The sequence below is a fragment of the Octodon degus genome, unplaced genomic scaffold (assembly GCF_000260255.1).
Source record: "Octodon degus isolate 3935 unplaced genomic scaffold, OctDeg1.0 scaffold00176, whole genome shotgun sequence".
In the NCBI taxonomy this organism is placed as follows: Eukaryota; Metazoa; Chordata; class Mammalia; order Rodentia; family Octodontidae; genus Octodon; species Octodon degus.
In genome coordinates, this window is record NW_004524752.1 from 283,517 (window position 1) to 301,339 (window position 17,823).

The window sequence follows — 17,823 nt, forward strand, 5'->3', positions numbered from 1 at the left end:
CACAGGTCCTCTGCTCAGCAGGTTGGGGACAATGTCAGCGGCTGTGCTTCTGGCCAGCAGTTTGGAACTTTGCTTTGGAAGCCCAGGGTGTCACAAGACATACACCTCCCTCCAGGACTCTGAGCCAGGAGATGGTGATGCACAGCAATGGGGCGGTGTAGAACCCGCTTTGGGGTCAGTAGTGGCTGCCACATCCGGTTTCCTGGGGCAGCAGAACTGGCAGGGCTGTCTGGGGAGTTCCCGTGGTGGTTGAAAGTGGGCTGAGGTGTCTAGCAGTCAGCTGTGACACCTGCTGGGCTCTCGTCACAGTGGCTTTGTGGAGGGGGTGGGATGGGCTGCCCAGTTTCCTTTTGTTCCTGTCTATGTTCTGAAATACCCTGAAGATTCTGTGGACTCCCCCGAGTCCTTACAGTAGGTGTTTTTCCATTTTTGTCCTTACCAAAAGAAACCCAGGTGGCACCCTCCCGATCCATCTTACTCAAAGTCGTTCTCCTTTTCTATTTCTGCTACGGTGTGAACCATGGTTAACAACAATTTACCAATTTGACACTTGCTCCTTGTCGGTCTTTCCTCACAGACTGTGCGCCCCATGATTGGCCATACCTGTTGTTCCCACCATGGCCCTCCACCAGCACCCCCTCAAAGCTGCTTGTTATAGTGTGGTTGTTAAGCCTGTGAGGGATGTGCCTGAGATCTTAGCTCTGCCATGGTGAGGCTGTGGACCTCTCTGTGCCTCAGTTTTTCCATCAGGAAAGGGGGATAGTAGCAGTCCCTGTGTACTACACAGTTGTGAGAATTATCTAGGCTAACATAGGACTGCCCGTCACACAGTGTTTCTGAATGAATGGACTTAGAAGAAGTTCAGATGAGAGTAACAGTTGTTTTTTATGATTTTAAGAGACTTGTCTCATCACACCCCCCCACCACCACCACCACTTTGATAGTGACCCTTTCTTTTCCAGCTGGCTGAAAGCCAGCCAGGCTGGGATCTTGGAACTGTTGGGTCCCAGCAACGCTCCACTTCAGAGCACTTTCTGCCATCCACATTTTGTTACAGAAACATCTCCAGTCTGATTCTCAGTGCCTGGGAGGGAGATTTCTCTGAAACCATTGAGTCACTCCTTTCCCCCTTCCCTGTGGCTCTTGTCTGTCCTTCTGTCTGCTAGGGCCAGTGGACCCACCACTGCTTCCCGGAAGGCTGCTCCTTGAGGAAGTCCAGGACTCCAAGTACACAAGAATTTCACAGCATCTTAGCCAGCAGATGGGCTGCCAACCCAAACACCACATTCCTGGTGCTGGCTCTTCCCTGGAAGGCAAGCGTTACTTTTTCCACGACCTCAGCTCTTCCGGAGCGCAGGGCTAAAGGCCACATGAGCCAGTTGTGTGTGTGTACTGCGCAAACTGACTGATGTGTGGTGCAACAGAGCCTGGGGCTCTGGGCTGTAGATGTTTGCTGCTCTATTTTAAGAATCCCAGTCTTGCCCGTTTCCTAGCAATTGGCCCTTGGTCAGAGGAAAGGGAGAGTGGGGAGGGGTCAAGGAAGCCTGGACTGCAGGGCTGCACTACCTCCAGCTGGGTGGAATTTCCCATCCTTCATGGAAGGAAATACCCCTGCCCCCACACCACCACTCAGTGATGAAAGATTCTTATTGGCCAGGGCAGTCTTGCTTGTTTTAAGAACAAAATAAGGAGCCCTCACTGTTTGTATAGCATTCTGGACTCCTCAGGGCACTTTCAAATACATTCTCTCACTTGTTGGTTAAGGTAGTTGTATTATTACTCTGTTTGCAATTCAGCAAACTGAGGCACCGAGAGTCAGGGACTGCACACGGTCACATAGCTGGCTAATCACACAGCCAGGTCTCCTGAGTTTCAAATGAAGTTGCTTCCTTCGGCAAGCAGTCAGTCATGGGCTCGCCACCGTGCCTCAATGTGTTTCTTATGCTCACGAGCATCTGGGCGGTGGAGAACGAAGCAGTGCAGGACTGGTGCACAGTGACTGGCTTGCTCTTCCCATGGCTTATTTCCCCTCAAAAGAGAGGATATTCTTTCACACAAATTAAGGAGTATGGAGCTCCCTCTGAGCACTGCTGCTGGGCCTTGCACAACCTACGGGAGAACATTTCCAAGCACATAATTATGATGAAGTGTGACAAAGCTACTGGCAACTGCACAATATGAAGAAGGAGGCAATTTGCATTGTTGAGGGCAGCAAGGAGCCTTCAAAGGCTTCCCCGAAGCTTTTGTTTGGCTTTGTTTTCTGGCTGCATAACTATTTACTCATTTAAGAATTTACCATTTTTATTAGTACGTGTTTGCAGTGCATACTGATTACATTTGTGATGGGAAGCTGGTACCTGCATGCAACACACCGCCGCCTTAGTTCCTTTCTCATGTCCCTCCTCTCCCTTCCCTACCCCTTCCTTGTATCTCTTGGTCCCTTTTCCACCCTCCAACATTTTATTATTAAAAAAAAGTCAAGCTTTCTGGAGAACTGAGAGATGGTTACAGTGGATCCTCCTTTCATTCAGTCACTATTAGCATTTGTCATAGTGACTTCGTCTCTCTTGAAACGCAGAGAAGTAGAGATGGATGTAGAAGAAGAGCCACATGTATGTAGATTCACAGCTCAAACATTTGTCCTGTGCTTCACCCCTGAACATGTCAGGAATAAGGATGGTCCTTAAGAGTGAATTCTGACTTGGGTCTTGTCAGATGAGTAGTTTACTGGACAAAAGGGGGGACCTCTCCAGGAAGTAGCAACAAGGTTTGAGTAGCATGGAGTGTTTTAGGGTAAATTGTGTTGAGCAAGATGAGGCCTAGGGCTGGGAAGCAGCTGGAAGAGGAGATGGGAATAACTGATTGTACCCAGACCAAGAAGGAGCTGGATTGTCTGGATGAGGTGAGGCCTGGAGGTGATAGAAGACCCTGGAGACCTCTAAGGAGGGGGATGATGCGCTGTGGTTTGTTTGTTTGACCCTAGAATGGGCAGGATGGGGAAGATGGGTTAGGGCAGAGGGAGAGAAGTGCAACAGCATCAATGGCGAGTGAGATTTCTTTCAAAAGCACCTGAACAGATGCACTGAATCATTAATCAAAGCTACTAAGCCAGGACAGTGTGGTGGCATACAAGACACTAAATTAATTTTTGACAGGTGCGGAGGAACCTAATTCTCAGGTGGAAACATGGCCAGGACACTAGAAGGAGCCAGGGAGATAGGCTTAGTGGTGGTGGTGGGGTCATCTGTACCTGGCCTGTGGTTGAGGTAAGGGCAGTGACTCTGACAGAGGCTGCAATAGGAGCAGAAGAGTCCAGGCCACAGAGCCAAGCAGCATCACATAGAGGGCACAGATGGGAGACAGAGAGGGTTGCCTGGTGGTGGAAGAGGAGCCAGCCTGACCTCACCTGCCTGGTGGCTTCATGTTGGGTGTTACATGAGCACACAGGTGCCAAATCCTAAACTCCAGGCTAGCTAGGTCTTCCTCCCTGCGGGCTAAGTGGAAGGCCATAGTTAGAGCAGAAGGCTGCTCTACATTAGTGATAGAAACAAGTCCTCCTGAAGCCCAGGGCGGGAAAGAACTGTGGGCCACCCTGGGCAGTGGGGGCAGGGTAGTATAGGGGGAAGCACCAGTTGAAGGGCATCTGCCTCAGTAACCCAGGAGCAAATCAGGGCTCCACCCTTCCGTGTCTTCCTCATCAATGCCTGCCTCAGTTTCCCCATCCGTAAAACCACAATCATAGTACCATTTTCAGAGTTGGTAACAGAGGTGGGCTATGATAAATAATGATGAAGGCATGATCCCAACTGTCGTAGCTATTCCTTCAGCCAGCCAGACTGGGAAGCCTGGGGATTTGGATCCTGACAGTTCCCTTTGGGCCATCCTTGGAGCAGCAGGGACAGAAGCTTATGTGTGTATGTGCATGTGGTGGGGCCTGGCTCAGTCACACAGCTCCCCGCGTGTCTCCCCTGCGCAGCTGTGTGGTTCCCATGAGGGAGAGCTCATTTCTTTCTCTGCAAACCATCATGCGCCCCCCGCTGTGCTCCTCCCTCTGTCCACCTGGGCCTGTTTCTAGGACAGCTGCCGTGTCAGGGAGGGTGGCTGGGCTCGTGAAAGGACCACCTGTTCCTGTCGCTCCCCCAACCCTGCTGCCGGGCCCTGCTGCCCGCCGGCTCTCACACACCAAACCACGTTTCTTTCTCCCACTGCTCAGGTGTTGTGGGATGGTTGCGAGAGGCACGTTTCCTTACAGCTGGCCACCACGTCACAGCCAGGGCTGACACTTTGTGGAGCTGCTGTTTTCCTATGAAACTGCTTTTCTTCTGTTCCTCTGCATGGGCCCTCCCCACCCTTGGCCTGCTGTCCTGTTAACACCAGGTTTAGGGCTCAGTGAGTTAGGGAGAGGAAAGGAGACTCATAGGGGAAATGGGGTCCCAGACAGGCTAGACCGATGGGGTGAAACGTGCCTCTCAGTTCCTAGCTTCCAGGAGAGGGCAAGGCCTGTGCCATAGCTTTCTGTGAGTGCCCCTGATGTTCGCCTGCTGGGGCCTTCATGCCTGCCAAGTGGCCTTGGTGAGCACCTCTAAGGCCCTTGGGACAGTGTGGAGGAATAGCCAGGATTGGCCACCAGGGGCTCCCAGGAGAGCTGCTCAGAAGCTGTTTCCGGTCCTGGTGACCTGGTTTACCAGGTGTGACAATTTCTCTTTTTGAAGGCAGGGCCTAGGGCAGGGGCAGGGTTTAGCCTTTGCCAGCTAGAAATCTCTTTTTTTCCAGAGTTCAGTTTGTCCCGCAGTGTCTCCCTGGTGTAAACATCTCTAGGATGCCAGGGACAAAGGCAGGAAGGTGTGCACGGAGTGCGCTCAGGACTGAGAGGAGCCGGGAGAGTTGGCACAGATACCGGAGTGCTTGGCCCCTGTTTCCAACCCCAGCCCCGAGTCCTTGCTATCTGCTCAGCTCCTATATCCTTTGCTTCAGCTTGCTCTGCTTGTGGAGACTCCATTAGCCACAACAGTGGGCTGCGGCGTCAAGGAGACGCATAACCGTTCATTTTACCCCATCGGTCTAGCCTGTTTGGGACCCCATTTCCAGAAATTGAACTGGTAAAAGTTCAGCCGAGAAAACTTGCAGTATACAGATCCTAAGGAGGCAGGGTTGACAACGACACTCTAAGGTCGTTTGCCACGTCTAATGTTGGATTCTTTTAATTATTCATTCAGTATTTCATGAATAGTATGTCAGATTTGGGGTCGCAGGTTCTTCTAAGGACATCTTAGTGGCTCCTAAGTGACGTCCACACCTCAAAAGCAACTTGGAACAGAAGAGGCTGTGTGAGTGAGTGCCTTTGAAATTTAGCATTGTCTAACTTGCTGTTTCCCAGGAAAGGAGAGCCTGAGCCACAACAGCTGCTTGTGGAGGTTTACACCACGAGGAGCCTTCAGTGCCCTGCCGCCGCCCCCCCCCCCCCCCCGCCCCAATTTGCAAGTAAAACACACTTCCTGCCCTCATGTTCATAGCCCTGTTCTTGACATAACAGTGGGGCTGTTCACTCTGCCTTCTCTCCTGAATCACACATCAGTCCTGGCTGGTTAACTGGTTGCAGGCTACAGTGGGCATCATGGTCCGAATTCATGTGCCCCAGCCCAGGGTGGGGGACATCTGTCAGGGTCCCCCAGTATATGCTTCCTGCCTGGTGAGGAGGCACTGTCCTGGGTACAATACCTGCTTGTCTTTTTTGGTTCTGAGATAAAAAGGAAAAAAAAGGCTTAATTTTCTGTCTGCAAAGTCCTAGGGAAATGGAAATGCTAAGAACCACCTTCCAGTCATTTGCAAATGTCAGGCCTTACTTTGTCTCCCCTCCATTCTTTCATTCTGAATGGCCTCCCTGGGTGTTGGAAAATTTCTAAATGAGAAATAGCCAGAGTCTGAAACACTTTGTTTCTAAGTCTTAGTGGATAGAATTGAGATGCTCTCAGAAAAATGACGCTGATGACAAAGGTGAAGAAAGGGACAAGGAGATACTGTGAGAAAGAGGAAGACATTCAGAAACCCACGATTCTTAGGTAATTCTCCACTTTGGACATGGCAGTATTAGGATAAAAGGGGGCCCATCTGTGCCATTGATTTAGTTGATCCTTTAGGGAACATACGAACACAGTGGCAGAGGTGGTGGGCAGGGGTACTTGCAGGCAGGAGCTGAGGGAGCATGGGGTAGAGAGGCCAGAACCCGGGCAGTGGCAGCCAGGGGGAACTCAGGGATCTAGAGGCAGGTGACAGTCAGGTTACAGCATAGGGTAAAGCAAATGTCACAGCCAGGTCACTAAGGCTACCTGTGTCCAAACACAATGCAAGCTCAGGGCATATGAAGGACCAAGTTCTTAGAAGAACTAAGAAAGCATAAACCCCAGGGAACTAGGCTCCAACTATGAGCAGGCAGGAGCCCAGAAAGACGGGAAGGAGCAGAAGTCCTCAAGGCCCAGCACATCCCAGAGACTGGGGGAGTGGAAGGCAAACTAGGGCTTCCCAGGAGTACAGGGAGATGGGAAAGGGTGACTGGGACAATGAGGGGCTCAGATGGTGACCAAGGGACTTGGCAGAGAAAGGGGCTTTCCATAGCCCTACACATGGGAGCTGCATACACAAGGGACTGGGGAGTGAGGATGGAGGAAAATCCAGGGTCAGAGATGACACCACAGCTCAGGGGAAGAAAAGAATGTGGGAAATAGGAGGAAGGAGGGAGGAGTGGCGTGAACAAGAAAGGGGGTAGGGACAGGACACAGATGCTACTGAAGAGAAAGGGAGGAGTTACAACATCCTGCTGCTGATCCCCAAGGAGTAGGGCTCTTCTTCCCTTTTCTAGCAAGCCAAGGCTGAGCTGCAGAAAATACTGAACAGCAAGCCAACATGGTGGGCTTGGGAACACAGGCTCTGCAGCTATACTACCTGGGATCAAAACCGAGTTCCACTCCTTCCTAACTTTGTGGGCATAGTTGAGTTACTTCCCCTGTCTCTACTGCAACTCACTCAAATGTAAACTGAGGACAATCTGTTGTCCTCCATGGGGTGATTGTGAGAACTGAGAGATAATTCAGGTCAAAGCATGTAGAACTGAGGCTGGTACACGACAAGTGTCCAATAGATGTTAACTTGTATTATTTGCATTCAGTCATAAGCCATTTACCCAGCCAATACTTACAAACTATATGCTAAACGAACATGATGTCAAAGGATGAAGACACAACAATGGGGAAAGTCCCCACCTGCACGAGCTCCAAGGAAGCAGTGTGGATCAATTCTGTGCTGAGAACAGGGCAAGAGAATGATCAGGGCACAAGCACAGCTCAGAGCACCTGGTCCACTCTGCTTGGAGCTGTGGTGAGGGGGGAGTTAGGGGAGATTATGGGAGGAGAAGGTCCTGGGTTTAATCCTTACTACAACAATGTGGAAAAGCAAAAAGGAGTGGATACAGATCTATGGATCCGGGACTCAGAGGACCAGGGGTCATGTCTGTTGGTAGGCGAGACTGGTATGAAGGGACACAAGGGAAATTTCTGGAGTGATAAAACTATTCTGCAGCCTGGTTGGGTATGGACACAGTCAAAACTCATCAAACCCTACACCAGAGATCTGTGCTTTTCATTATGTGAATGATATCTCAATGTATAAGCAAAAATAGTTTACTGAACATTGTAAGGGGCTCAGGGCCTGGCAGTGGGGGGTAGAGGGGATGGCGATGTGCTGGGATCTTTGCGCCCAGAGACCTAGTGCTCAGCAGCTTGCTGCACGGTGCTCCTGTTTGGCTGGACTTCGGGGTGTGAGGCAAGGACCTGAAACCAGGGGTTAGAGCCTTAAATGCCACACCAAGCGTCTAGACATCATCCTTCAAGCCTGAGGGTGAGGGAGGGAAGCCGAGAAGAAACCAGAAGGACCAACAGCAGCAGCAAAGTGAGTGTACCCTCTGCCCTGAAGGGCAGTGGGGGAAAACAGTCATTTCCTACCCCCAGGCTGCACTCAGACAATTCTTCCTCCCTGGGGCCCTAAAGTTTTTGTTGTGACCTGATAGGGAAATCCCCAGGGACTGTTTCCCAGCTGCTAGAGGTGACTGCTGCTCCTCATCCAGCTGCTTCAGGACAGAAGCTCTCTGCTGGTTTTAGCCTCCTAAACCTAAAAGGGATAGCCCATTATGTCCCACCTGCCAGTGTCTAAGGAACGTCTAAATCTTTCTGCATCTGCATTCTACCCTCAAACCTCCACAAGCTTTTCTTAGTGGGTGCTTCAGCTCAGAGCAGGCTCCCTTCCACCTGTCCCCTCCTCTAAACCACACCACCTGTCGTGGCTGCCCAAGCCCTGCTCCCTTACTTTTTAATACTGCAGATCCTCAGATCAGCCCCCTTCCTCCACATCTGTTTCTAACCATAGACAATAGTTCCTTTCATAGTCCCCCTCCCCACCGTGGAGGTCCTTGAGTCAGGGAAGAGCCTTATGAGCTGTTTCCTTACCAACTGGGAATATGGTATCTTCTTAATGAATATTTATTGGTAGATTGATGATTGAATGTGCAGGTTCCAGACCTCCATAGGAATCATGTGTGGGGAATCAGAAATTGAATATTTTCATTTCTTCTCCTCATTTTCAGCAGACAAAGATTCTGTCTAGACTTTTGCTACCTTGGAAAGGGTATTCTGGGGCTGGGATGTCTGAGACAGACACAAAGACAGTGTACCTGGGATGTGGGGGGATGTTTAATGCTGACCCTGGCTTTGTCCAGATGGCTGATGCCCGATGACCCAGCCTGCAGAGCTGGGTCCCCACACCCTGCATTAAAGAGATCACAGCTGCGTTGAGTACTGGACAAAAATGAGGTCAGGTTTTGTCAAAGCCAGCGCAAGCCAGTGCAGCTCAGAAGTGAGTTGAATGGGCTGGATTTACAGCAACTGTCGAGTCATCCATGTTCCTGAAACTGCAGATACAAACCGACCTGCTGGGAAGAGAATTTGGGATAAATTGAGAACTTCAAAAAGTTTCTGCCTGGAAACTGAAGAGGTAACCATGGCAACAGGGAGGCAGGTTGAACCCAGACAGGCTCTTCATCGTTAGCAGGGAGCTTTGTGCTCTCAGATTTGCCCAGCTCTTAATTCCCTTTGTCTCTTCGATTTCTTTGTTGAACAGGAGAAAGTACTAGCTCAGGAATCTGGAGACAGGCCCCTGGTTTCAGCTGTTTCCAGTTCCAGGGCTCTGACTTAGAGGCACCTCAGGCACTGCTTCTTTGTTGTCTGGAAAATGGAAATTTAAAACCTCCTCTGGTCTATTCATAGGGACACAGAAAGGACAGGAAGGTTTGAGGGGATTCGCTGCACAATCAGTACTATTGTTGCCATGCAGCCATGTCTGGGCTGATTTAAACATGGGCTTGACCCATCCATAAACTCAGTTTCATCGCCTGGCGAACAGCTGTCTCACAGACAACACCCACATGTTCGCCTGGCAGCTGCAGAATGGAAGCGTGACTCGGGGCACAAGCAACACCAGGTGAAGCGTAAACCTTCAGCTGACCGACTCCGCCTGGGGAGTCCGGACAAAGGACCCCCGAGAGAAGCCGATGCCCACAGGGCACCCTCTCACACCTGGCTGCACACTGCTGCCCTGCACTGGTCCTCCCTGGGCCTGTGAGGAAGAAAGAAATGCTGGACTGGCAGGACAGGAACACGGTGGGATGCTGGCGTCCAAGAGGAGATGGGACTGCTCTGTGTGGGGCTCTGCTGTCTTGCAGGTTTTGTTCTCACAAAGGAGCCAGGACATTGCAGAGGGCTGTGGCTGGCAATTCAACATGTGCTGGATGACTAACTGGGTCACCTTCCACAGGTCACCTTCCACAGGCTTTGCAAGGAGGGGACCTACTCAACAAACAACCCCTGTGGTCTGATTCAGGCCTCCGTTACCCCCAGCAGACTCAGCAACTAACTCACAAGATGGATTTACCTTTTCTTTTCTTTTCTTTTTTTCCTGTACCAAAATTTTTATTTTTATTTTTTTATTAATTTATTAAGAAACAAATAGTAATGTGACAGCTTTAAAACAGGATGGTAGGACAGTTACAATAATTAATATATTGAATGTTGTTGTCTTCGTAGTAGTTATTCATAGTACAAGACGCAGGCATGGTATCCTGTCCAAATACTGTTAGTACAAATCTTACTTCTCATTGAATTAAGAGAAAATAGTTGTATATCTATCCTAACTATTTTGAATATACAGATACAAAATGGTCCTTCATTTATATCCCCCTCTTTCATTTCTTCCTCTCTCTTCAGCCCTCTGGAGGAGCTCACAGATAGGATGCCTTCTCCCTCTGTCTCTCTTTTCTCACCCTTTGGTTCCAGGAACACAGAGCAAGCCTTTTGAGGACAGCAGCCCTTAGAGGACCATGATGAAGTACAAACCAAGAGGCACAGCCATACTTGCTATTGTTCCTTGTTGCCCAGGATCCCAGTAGCCCTACTAAGTAAAACTGGAAGCTAACATTTATGGACAGTTGCCAGTGTGCTGAGCCCTGCTAAGGCTTAACATGTCCTCGGGTTCCCTCCTTGGGTCAGAGGCCTTCCCTCCTGTCTGGTATCTGCTGTAGGCTCTCTCCAGGAGCTGCTCTTGAGAGAGCACACTTGGCTGGTACCAGGCAGTCTTGAGGTAGCCACGTCCAAGAGGGTTTGTGTGTGTGTGTGTGTGTGTGTGTGTGTGTGTGTGTGTGTGTGTGTTTTTCGGGAACTGGGAATTGAACTCAGGCCTTTGTGCTTGCCAGGCAAGCACTTATTCTACTGAGCCATCTCCCCAGCCCCTCAAGAGGGTTTTTATAGGGTACCAATGTGCAGTCCCCTTGCCCCAGTGGTAGTTCTGAATGGCCAGCAGAGCTGCAGAGCATGTCCTGGGCCAGCTGGGGGTCCCTCCAGCAGCAGTGTCCACTGCTCCACCAGCCCAACCCTGCTTTCTTCCCTCCCACTTCCCCACAAGCCTCCCACACGCAAGCTTCTGCCTTAATGCATTTCCTGGGGAACTAAACAAAGAAGTAACTTACTCAGGCCTCTCAACCACTTTATGAGACACCTGCGGTGATGTCTTACAGACGGGAAGACAGGGGTATGAACAGGTTGGGAAGTTTGCCCAGGGTGCCCTGTCAGTCAGGGCAGAGCTGTGGGTGAAACCTGAAAGCCCAGTTCTAAACCTTGTAGTCTTAACCTCCCTTGCAGCTTCTTACTAGTGATTCCAAACTGGGCACCACAGCACACATCTGTAATCCCAGTATTCTAGGAGGCTGAGGCAGGGGCACTGGAGGTCTAAGTTCAGCCTGAGTGATTTAGCTTGGGTGACCCTGCACAGGAAAAAGAAAACAAACAAACAAACAAAGAAAACCAACAAAACTGCAACTCTAAAGAGAACTGAGGGTCAACGGGTGCCGCCGTAATACCTTTGTGGGAGGGTGAGGAGAGGCGGGGTATCTCACAGATGGGGAGACCAGCAAGTGACTGCGCAGCCCCCATCACTGACCAGTTATGGAGCAGTAGGATTATTTATTTATTTTGATTGGGAAGAGCATGGTTAACTTATCTGAAGTCTAAATTCCGGCACCACTTACAGTGATCTGTTAGCTCTCAGAGTCCCTCTGAAAGTGCGTGGCACACAGTAGGTGTTCCATGAAGCGCACCCTCCCCACGCGTCTGCTGCCTCCAGCTCGGCCCGTGGGCAAATGGCTTTACTCCCTCATCCTGTTTGTTCATCTAGAAAATGGAGATGATGATAGTGATGAAGAGTTTACTCAGCCCGGCGGCCATCGGGGCAGGAACGCGGGGCAGGTAATCATCGGTATCCTCTTGATGCGGCTTTGCCCAGGCTGCACCCTGTGCTTCTGCCCCTCATGACCCAAGAGACTCAGATTTTCCTGTGATCGCCTCCGTGTGCGCCTCCCCGACCTGCCACCTCCACGCGCAGACCTTCCTGACACTGTTGCTTTGCTTTCTTGATTTTACTAGAGGTCGGCGGGTTTTTTCCTACCAAGCTGGTGCACGAGGCTCCGCAGCTCCAAGGAGGGGGAGGAGGAGGAGGGGGCAGCCCCGCCGCGGGCCAGCGCTGCCAATCAAGCCCCGCCCTAGGGGGCTGCGGCCCCGCCTTCTCCCTCAAGGCAGCGCACAAGCGCTCTCCGATTGGTCAGCGGCTCCCAGCCCCGCCCCACCCCCTATGCTCCGAGGGAATAAAAGCCTAGGCAGCGGCGGCCGGCGTGTACAGCTTGCTCTGAGCTCTACTTGTCGATTTAGTCCCCATCCACGAGCCCGCTGGAGCCAGTCACCATCCTTCCCACGACGTGCTGCCCTGCGCCTGCAACCATGTGCCGCACCCTGGCCACCTTCCCCACCACCTGCCTGGAGAGGTAACAGCAGTTCAGCTCCCCGGAGGAAAAAGTCCAAGCCCCACCAACTCTTAGGAAGTGGAGTTGCGGACTTGGGGACTTGGGCAGGGGAGGGAGTGGCTAGCTAGCGACCTGAGTAGGGGCTCAGAGAGCACCACGATGCCAGGAGGGGAAAGGAGAGGTGAGGGAAGCTGAGCTCTGCTGCGTGCCATTCCCACCTTGTGACAACCCGCACTTCTCAGTTCCGCTTAAGACCCTGCCGCAAGATGAGTGTGCTAGCAACTCCAGGCAAAACCGAGGCTGTCTCAGTTTCTTTGGGGCTTGGTTTTCATTCCCCGGCCCAGAGCTAAGGACTTGGCCTCCTTTGCCCCGGGAAGGCAGGAAGATCCATTCTGTGTTTCACCTGTGAGGGTTCTTCGAACTTTCCAGAGAGCTAGTCAGCAGCGTGTAGTCCTTATTAAAACTAGTGGCTGGGAGGAAGAAGGTAAAGATGAAGACAGGGACCAGTTTCCACAGTTCTGGAGATATCCTGGCAAACCTGAGGGATGCTGAGCTCCTATCAGGAGGCACAAAGATAGATCAGTGTGTTTTAAATGGGAAAAATCAATTTATACATGCCGGGCTGTAACCTGGAAAGTGTAAGAACCCCGAGGTACAGCTCATGCTTGTTTTTTTTTTTTTTTTTGTGGAACCGGGGATTGAACTCAGGCCCTTGTGCTTGCCAGGGAAGCGCTTATTCTACTGAGCCATCTCCCCGGCCCTCATGCTTGTTTTTGCTGCTTCATGTTTGATAATGGTAGCAAGAAAAGCACACTTTGGGCCCGGACCCACCAGGGGGTCATGCTGGGTGAGCAGACAGAGAACCAACCCCGCGTGCTTATGATTTGTCTTGCAGAGCCAAAGAGTTCAAGACACGTCTCGGAATCTTTCTTCACAAATCAGACCTGAGTTCTGAGGCTGGCAGTGTTGGCAAATTCGAATGGGGCAGCAAACACAACAAAGAAGGGTAAGCTCTGCCCATCCCAAGGACCCCAGTGGGGAAGGGGCCCTAGAAAGAAAATAGTAGAAGGTCCTAGGACCTGCTAGGTGGACCTGGGAAACCTTTCTCTGAGGCTGTTGTTGCTGTGGCTACTTGGCTCAGGGGTGAGTGGGTAGGTGGTCTTGGGGTTCTAAGTGCACCCCAGGCATGGGTACCACCTACCTGCCAGACTCTCCCATCTGGAGGGCTCCCTGCACGGGTATCCAGAGAGAGAACAGGGCCCAAACCCACTTAAGCCGCTATTAGCAACGCTGCTTCCATCAGCGCATGCGCCTTGCCTCGATCCCTTTCGTAGGACCTTCAGAGCTGCCCTGGGGTGATGGTATCCTCGTGTGAGGCCTGTCTTGCCTTGGAGAGGTGTACACACACAGGCCAGAGGGCTAGGGAAGTAGAAACAATTTTGGACAGAGAAGAGACAGTTTTAGACATACTGACTGAGGCCAAAAGGGTGCCTGGCTTCAGGGTCTGGTTGCTGATTTGTCCTCTAGAAAACAGGGCCACTAACCCTAAATCCAGAGCTAAACTCTTCTAATTCTGAGGATTCAGCTTCAGCAGCCACAGAGCAAGTCTTGCTGTAAATCTTCAGCTTCACATCAGAGTCAGGGCTGGAATTTGTGCTATGATTTTGTGCTGTGGTTTGATTTGTCGATTTGAATTTTTTTAAAAAATCTTCTTTCATTGTTGTTTAGTAGATGCATCACAGAAGACGTCCTGGGGTGGAGAGCGTCCTTCGACTCCTTGCTGAGCAGTAAAAGTGAGTAGGACTGTGTTGTGTCTGCGGCTGGCATGCGCTTGCTCACGTGCTTTAACGCCAGGGAGGCCGAAAACGCGGGGAAAATACTCATAATAGCAATGATAATAGTGGTCCTCTAGTGTGCCAGCCGCTATTCCAAATACAAAGGCAGGCCCTTGTTCAAGAAGATTACATTCTAAAAATAGAGCCATTAACTGCAATTGCAGCCTTTTCTTCTCTTCTCCCCAGCTGTCCCCCGGTCTGACCTGTCTCTCTCTCTTTCCGCCCACCTCAGATGGAGTGGCCGCCTTCCACGCCTTCCTCAAGACGGAATTTAGCGAGGAGAATCTGGAGTTCTGGCTGGCCTGTGAGGAGTTCAAGAAGATCCGATCGGCTGCCAAACTGGCCTCTAGGGCTCACTGCATTTTTGACGAGTTCATCCGCAGCGAAGCCCCTAAAGAGGTCAGTGCCTCACCGTGGCCCACGCAGACCGTCTTGCCCCTTCCCCATGAAGAACCCAGGACAGTGGGAGTGGGCTTCTCACCGGGAGACTGGGCTCCCGTGGCCAGAGACTAGAAAAGCCAGCTCAGTGCAATGGTCAGACATCACCCTTGGACTCAGATGGAGCAGGGTGGGTCAGAGGGCTTTCGCTTTTGTCCTACCCACCTTTGCAAATCAGTTATTTTTAGATCCTCAGTATACTTACCAACTGGATAGTTAAGGTCATTATGGAACGTGGCCCAGCCTCCTGGCTGACCTGTGGTCTGTGGACTGTTTTTTGCAATTCAACCTGCCTTCCTGTTGCCTCTATCTGGGTTTTGAGTTTGATTGAAAATATGGAGCCCCCTACTGGACAAATTAGAGTAATGCCTTCCTGTTGTATCTTACTTTAAGACTGCTTTTATTTACTATTTTATGTTATGTCATAAAAGTTCATTGAACAGAAGTTACTTGTAAGGTGTTGTTATAATCTCAGGGAATATAGTAATGCACATAGCAAAGTCCCTCCACTCATGGGACTTATATTTGAATTGAAAATACCAATACCAATAACCAATGAAATAGATAAGCCAGGTCAGATGATTTATGCTCTGGTACAGCTAAAGCTGACCATGAAAGACAAAGAGTGTGGAGGGCTGCAGTGCGGGGCGTGGAGGCGAGGCCTCCCACAGGACAATGGGGAGTGGACTGTTCACTGGGTGTCACCTAAGTGCAGAGATGAGAACTGAGGGAGGCAAGGACGTGCCGGCAAGGAAGCAGCAAGTGCAGGGGCCTGGCCGGGCATTGTGGGCATTAAAAGGCTCACTCGAGCTGCCAGGACACACAGGCCAGGCAGGTGAGGGCAAAAGAGAGAGACCAGCAGGGCAGCCCTGGGGGTCAGCTAGGAGAGAGCTGGTGGTGACCGAGCAAGGGCTGTAACAGAAGGGGTAAAGGGGGCTGGCTTGGCATCCAGCCTTGGAAACCCTCACTTTAGTTTGAGAGATTGGGAGAGGGACACGAGGTCGGCTGTAGGGACAGTCCTAGCCACCAGGGACTCCAAGTCCCGTGTTCTGTCCACAGTCCCACCTGCCCGCGGGTCCTTTTGCGGCCTCGGGTCACCTGTCTCAGCCCCTCTGCACCCCTGACCCCATGAACACCTCTTTCCACAGGTGAACATTGACCATGAGACCCGGGAGCTGACCAGGACGAACCTGCAGGCGGCCACGGCCACGTGCTTTGACGCAGCACAGGGGAAGACGCGCACCCTCATGGAGAAGGACTCCTACCCACGCTTCCTGAAGTCACCTGCCTACCGGGACCTGGCCGCCCAAGCCTCTGCCACCTCTGCATCCAGCTGCAGCCCGGCTGAGCCCTCACATACCTGAACCTCCAGGGTGGAAAAGAGGCCAGCAGGAAGAGAGGTGGAGTCGCCCCTCCCTGAAGCAGCTGCCCTTGTCTGGGAGGCAGGTTCTTCCCAGCAAGTGCAAGAGGACAGTGGAGGGGAACGGGTCTAGCAGCCTGTGGATACCTGCTCCTTCCAGATACTGTGGGCTGGGTGTCATGTGTGAGAACACCTCTTTCCAGGACTTATAGCTAAGGGCTCTTTGGGGACAAACATGGGGCTATGGCAGTTAACCCTGGCTCTTGGGCTTCCAACTGGGGCAAAGACAGATTCCAGGGAAACTGAAGAGGACAGAGGAGGTCAACCAGAATTTGCCTGGGATCAGTTGACTTGGCTCTCATCTCCCTTTCCCAGTTCCCTGACTGGACTCAGAAGGAGCCCAATTGTGGAATCTTCCTGTTCTGCCTGCTCCCCTATCCCTGTCCCAGGTCACCCTGGGACACCTTGGCTTCTGCTTCTCAATGCTCCTCTGTGTCCCTCACAGTCTTTCCAAAGTCAGCAAGTCTGTGTGGTTCTTGCCCAGAATGACATTTGTATACCTCAAAGACTGAGTGGCCCACGAGCCCCAATAAGGTGCCACCTTGTGCCTGTGGATGCAGCCTGGTGCTCTTGGGTCTGATGTGGAGGCCCCGGCCCTGTGTGTGCAGCAGTTCCACCCATGAGTGGGCCACTGGGCTCTGTGTGCCCTTGGAAGGGAGGCCCAGAGGAAGGGAGCTGAAGCCCTCAGGGGCAGCAGGGAACAAGGGGGACAGGAATCGAAAGAAACACTTCTCTCAGCAGAACCCAGAAGTCCTGCAGAAAACAGACTGTTGTTTTCTGCACGCACGAGAAGAGACAAAGAGATGCCCAAGGTGGGGGTGAACCTCGAGTTTCTCTTCTGTGGATGTGAGGTGTATGCTGGAGCACTGGAAGGGATGGGACAGGGACCATGACAGCCCAGGAGCGCAGAGCCTGAGGCTGCAGCTGTGGAGCAGGCCTGCGTGGAAGGGCCAGGTGGGAGAGTCAGGATCGGGGGCCACCTCAGGCCATGCCAGACAGACATTCTGCTCCAGAGCCAGGATAGGGGCGAGTTCACCTGACAGGCCCCTCTTGCCCCACAAGAGCCAACACTGCCCTCTGCGCCCTTGAACTCCTCTAGGAGAAAAGTATTTAAGTTTAATATGTTGCCAGTATGCCGAGTGTTGTGTATTATTTTTGTTACCATTGTTGTTATTGACTGTCATTATGTATTTTTGGTTACCATTATTGTTCTTATTATTTATTATTATGTTTCATTTTTCCCACTGGAGAATCTCAGCAGGTGTCACTGCCTGACTGTCCCCACCCCACCAGACTCTACCTCTGAATGTGCTGGGAGCCACTTTGGGCCTGTCGGGAGCGCATCACTATGTAGATATTTATTTATTGTTCACCAAGGGAACTGGGTTCCTCCATGTGAGTGATGTATGCAGTCTCTGCCAGCATGTTATATTCTTATAAAATAAAAATAAAACTCAAATGCAACATCTTTGTTTTTTCTATATTTTTAGGGAAGGGTCTACAGAGTGTTCAGGGTCTCACTACTAGATCAGACTCGTAATGATTCTCCTGTTTACAGCCTCCCGAGAGCTGAGATTACAGGCGCGCACCCCCTCAACTGCCATCTCAGCGTAAACCGGGGCAGGGCTGGCATGGCAGGCCCAGGGATTGAACCCCAGCCCCTGCGCTTGCTTGCAGACACTTTAGTCCGCTGAGCTATTTGGCTGGCCCTCACAACATCTTGTCTCTAAGGATGGACA

General features: G+C 51.5%; 1 protein-coding gene across 1 annotated transcript; it reads left to right on the forward strand.

Annotated features, from left to right (window-relative positions):
- The first annotated feature begins 12,280 nt into the window (after positions 1-12,280).
- On the forward strand, positions 12,281-17,544 carry Rgs16 (regulator of G protein signaling 16). The gene is made up of 5 exons (XM_004643425.2): positions 12,281-12,412; positions 13,287-13,397; positions 14,120-14,184; positions 14,459-14,625; positions 15,813-17,544. The coding sequence occupies exons 1-5, from the start codon at positions 12,369-12,371 to the stop codon at positions 16,026-16,028; spliced, it is 603 nt and encodes a 200-aa protein (XP_004643482.1). The 5' UTR covers positions 12,281-12,368; the 3' UTR covers positions 16,029-17,544.
- Positions 17,545-17,823: the final 279 nt, after the last annotated feature.

What these genes read in the sequence shown, in the direction of transcription:
- Rgs16 (XM_004643425.2), top strand. Translation starts at nt 12,369, where the DNA reads ATGTGCCGCACCCTGGCCACCTTCCCCACCACCTGCCTGGAGAG. An exon ending in AGCAAACACAACAAAGAAGG is followed by an intron (nt 13,398 to 14,119) that starts GTAAGCTCTGCC and finishes ATTGTTGTTTAG; the next exon opens with TAGATGCATCACAGAAGACG. An exon ending in CTCCTTGCTGAGCAGTAAAA is followed by an intron (nt 14,185 to 14,458) that starts GTGAGTAGGACT and finishes CGCCCACCTCAG; the next exon opens with ATGGAGTGGCCGCCTTCCAC.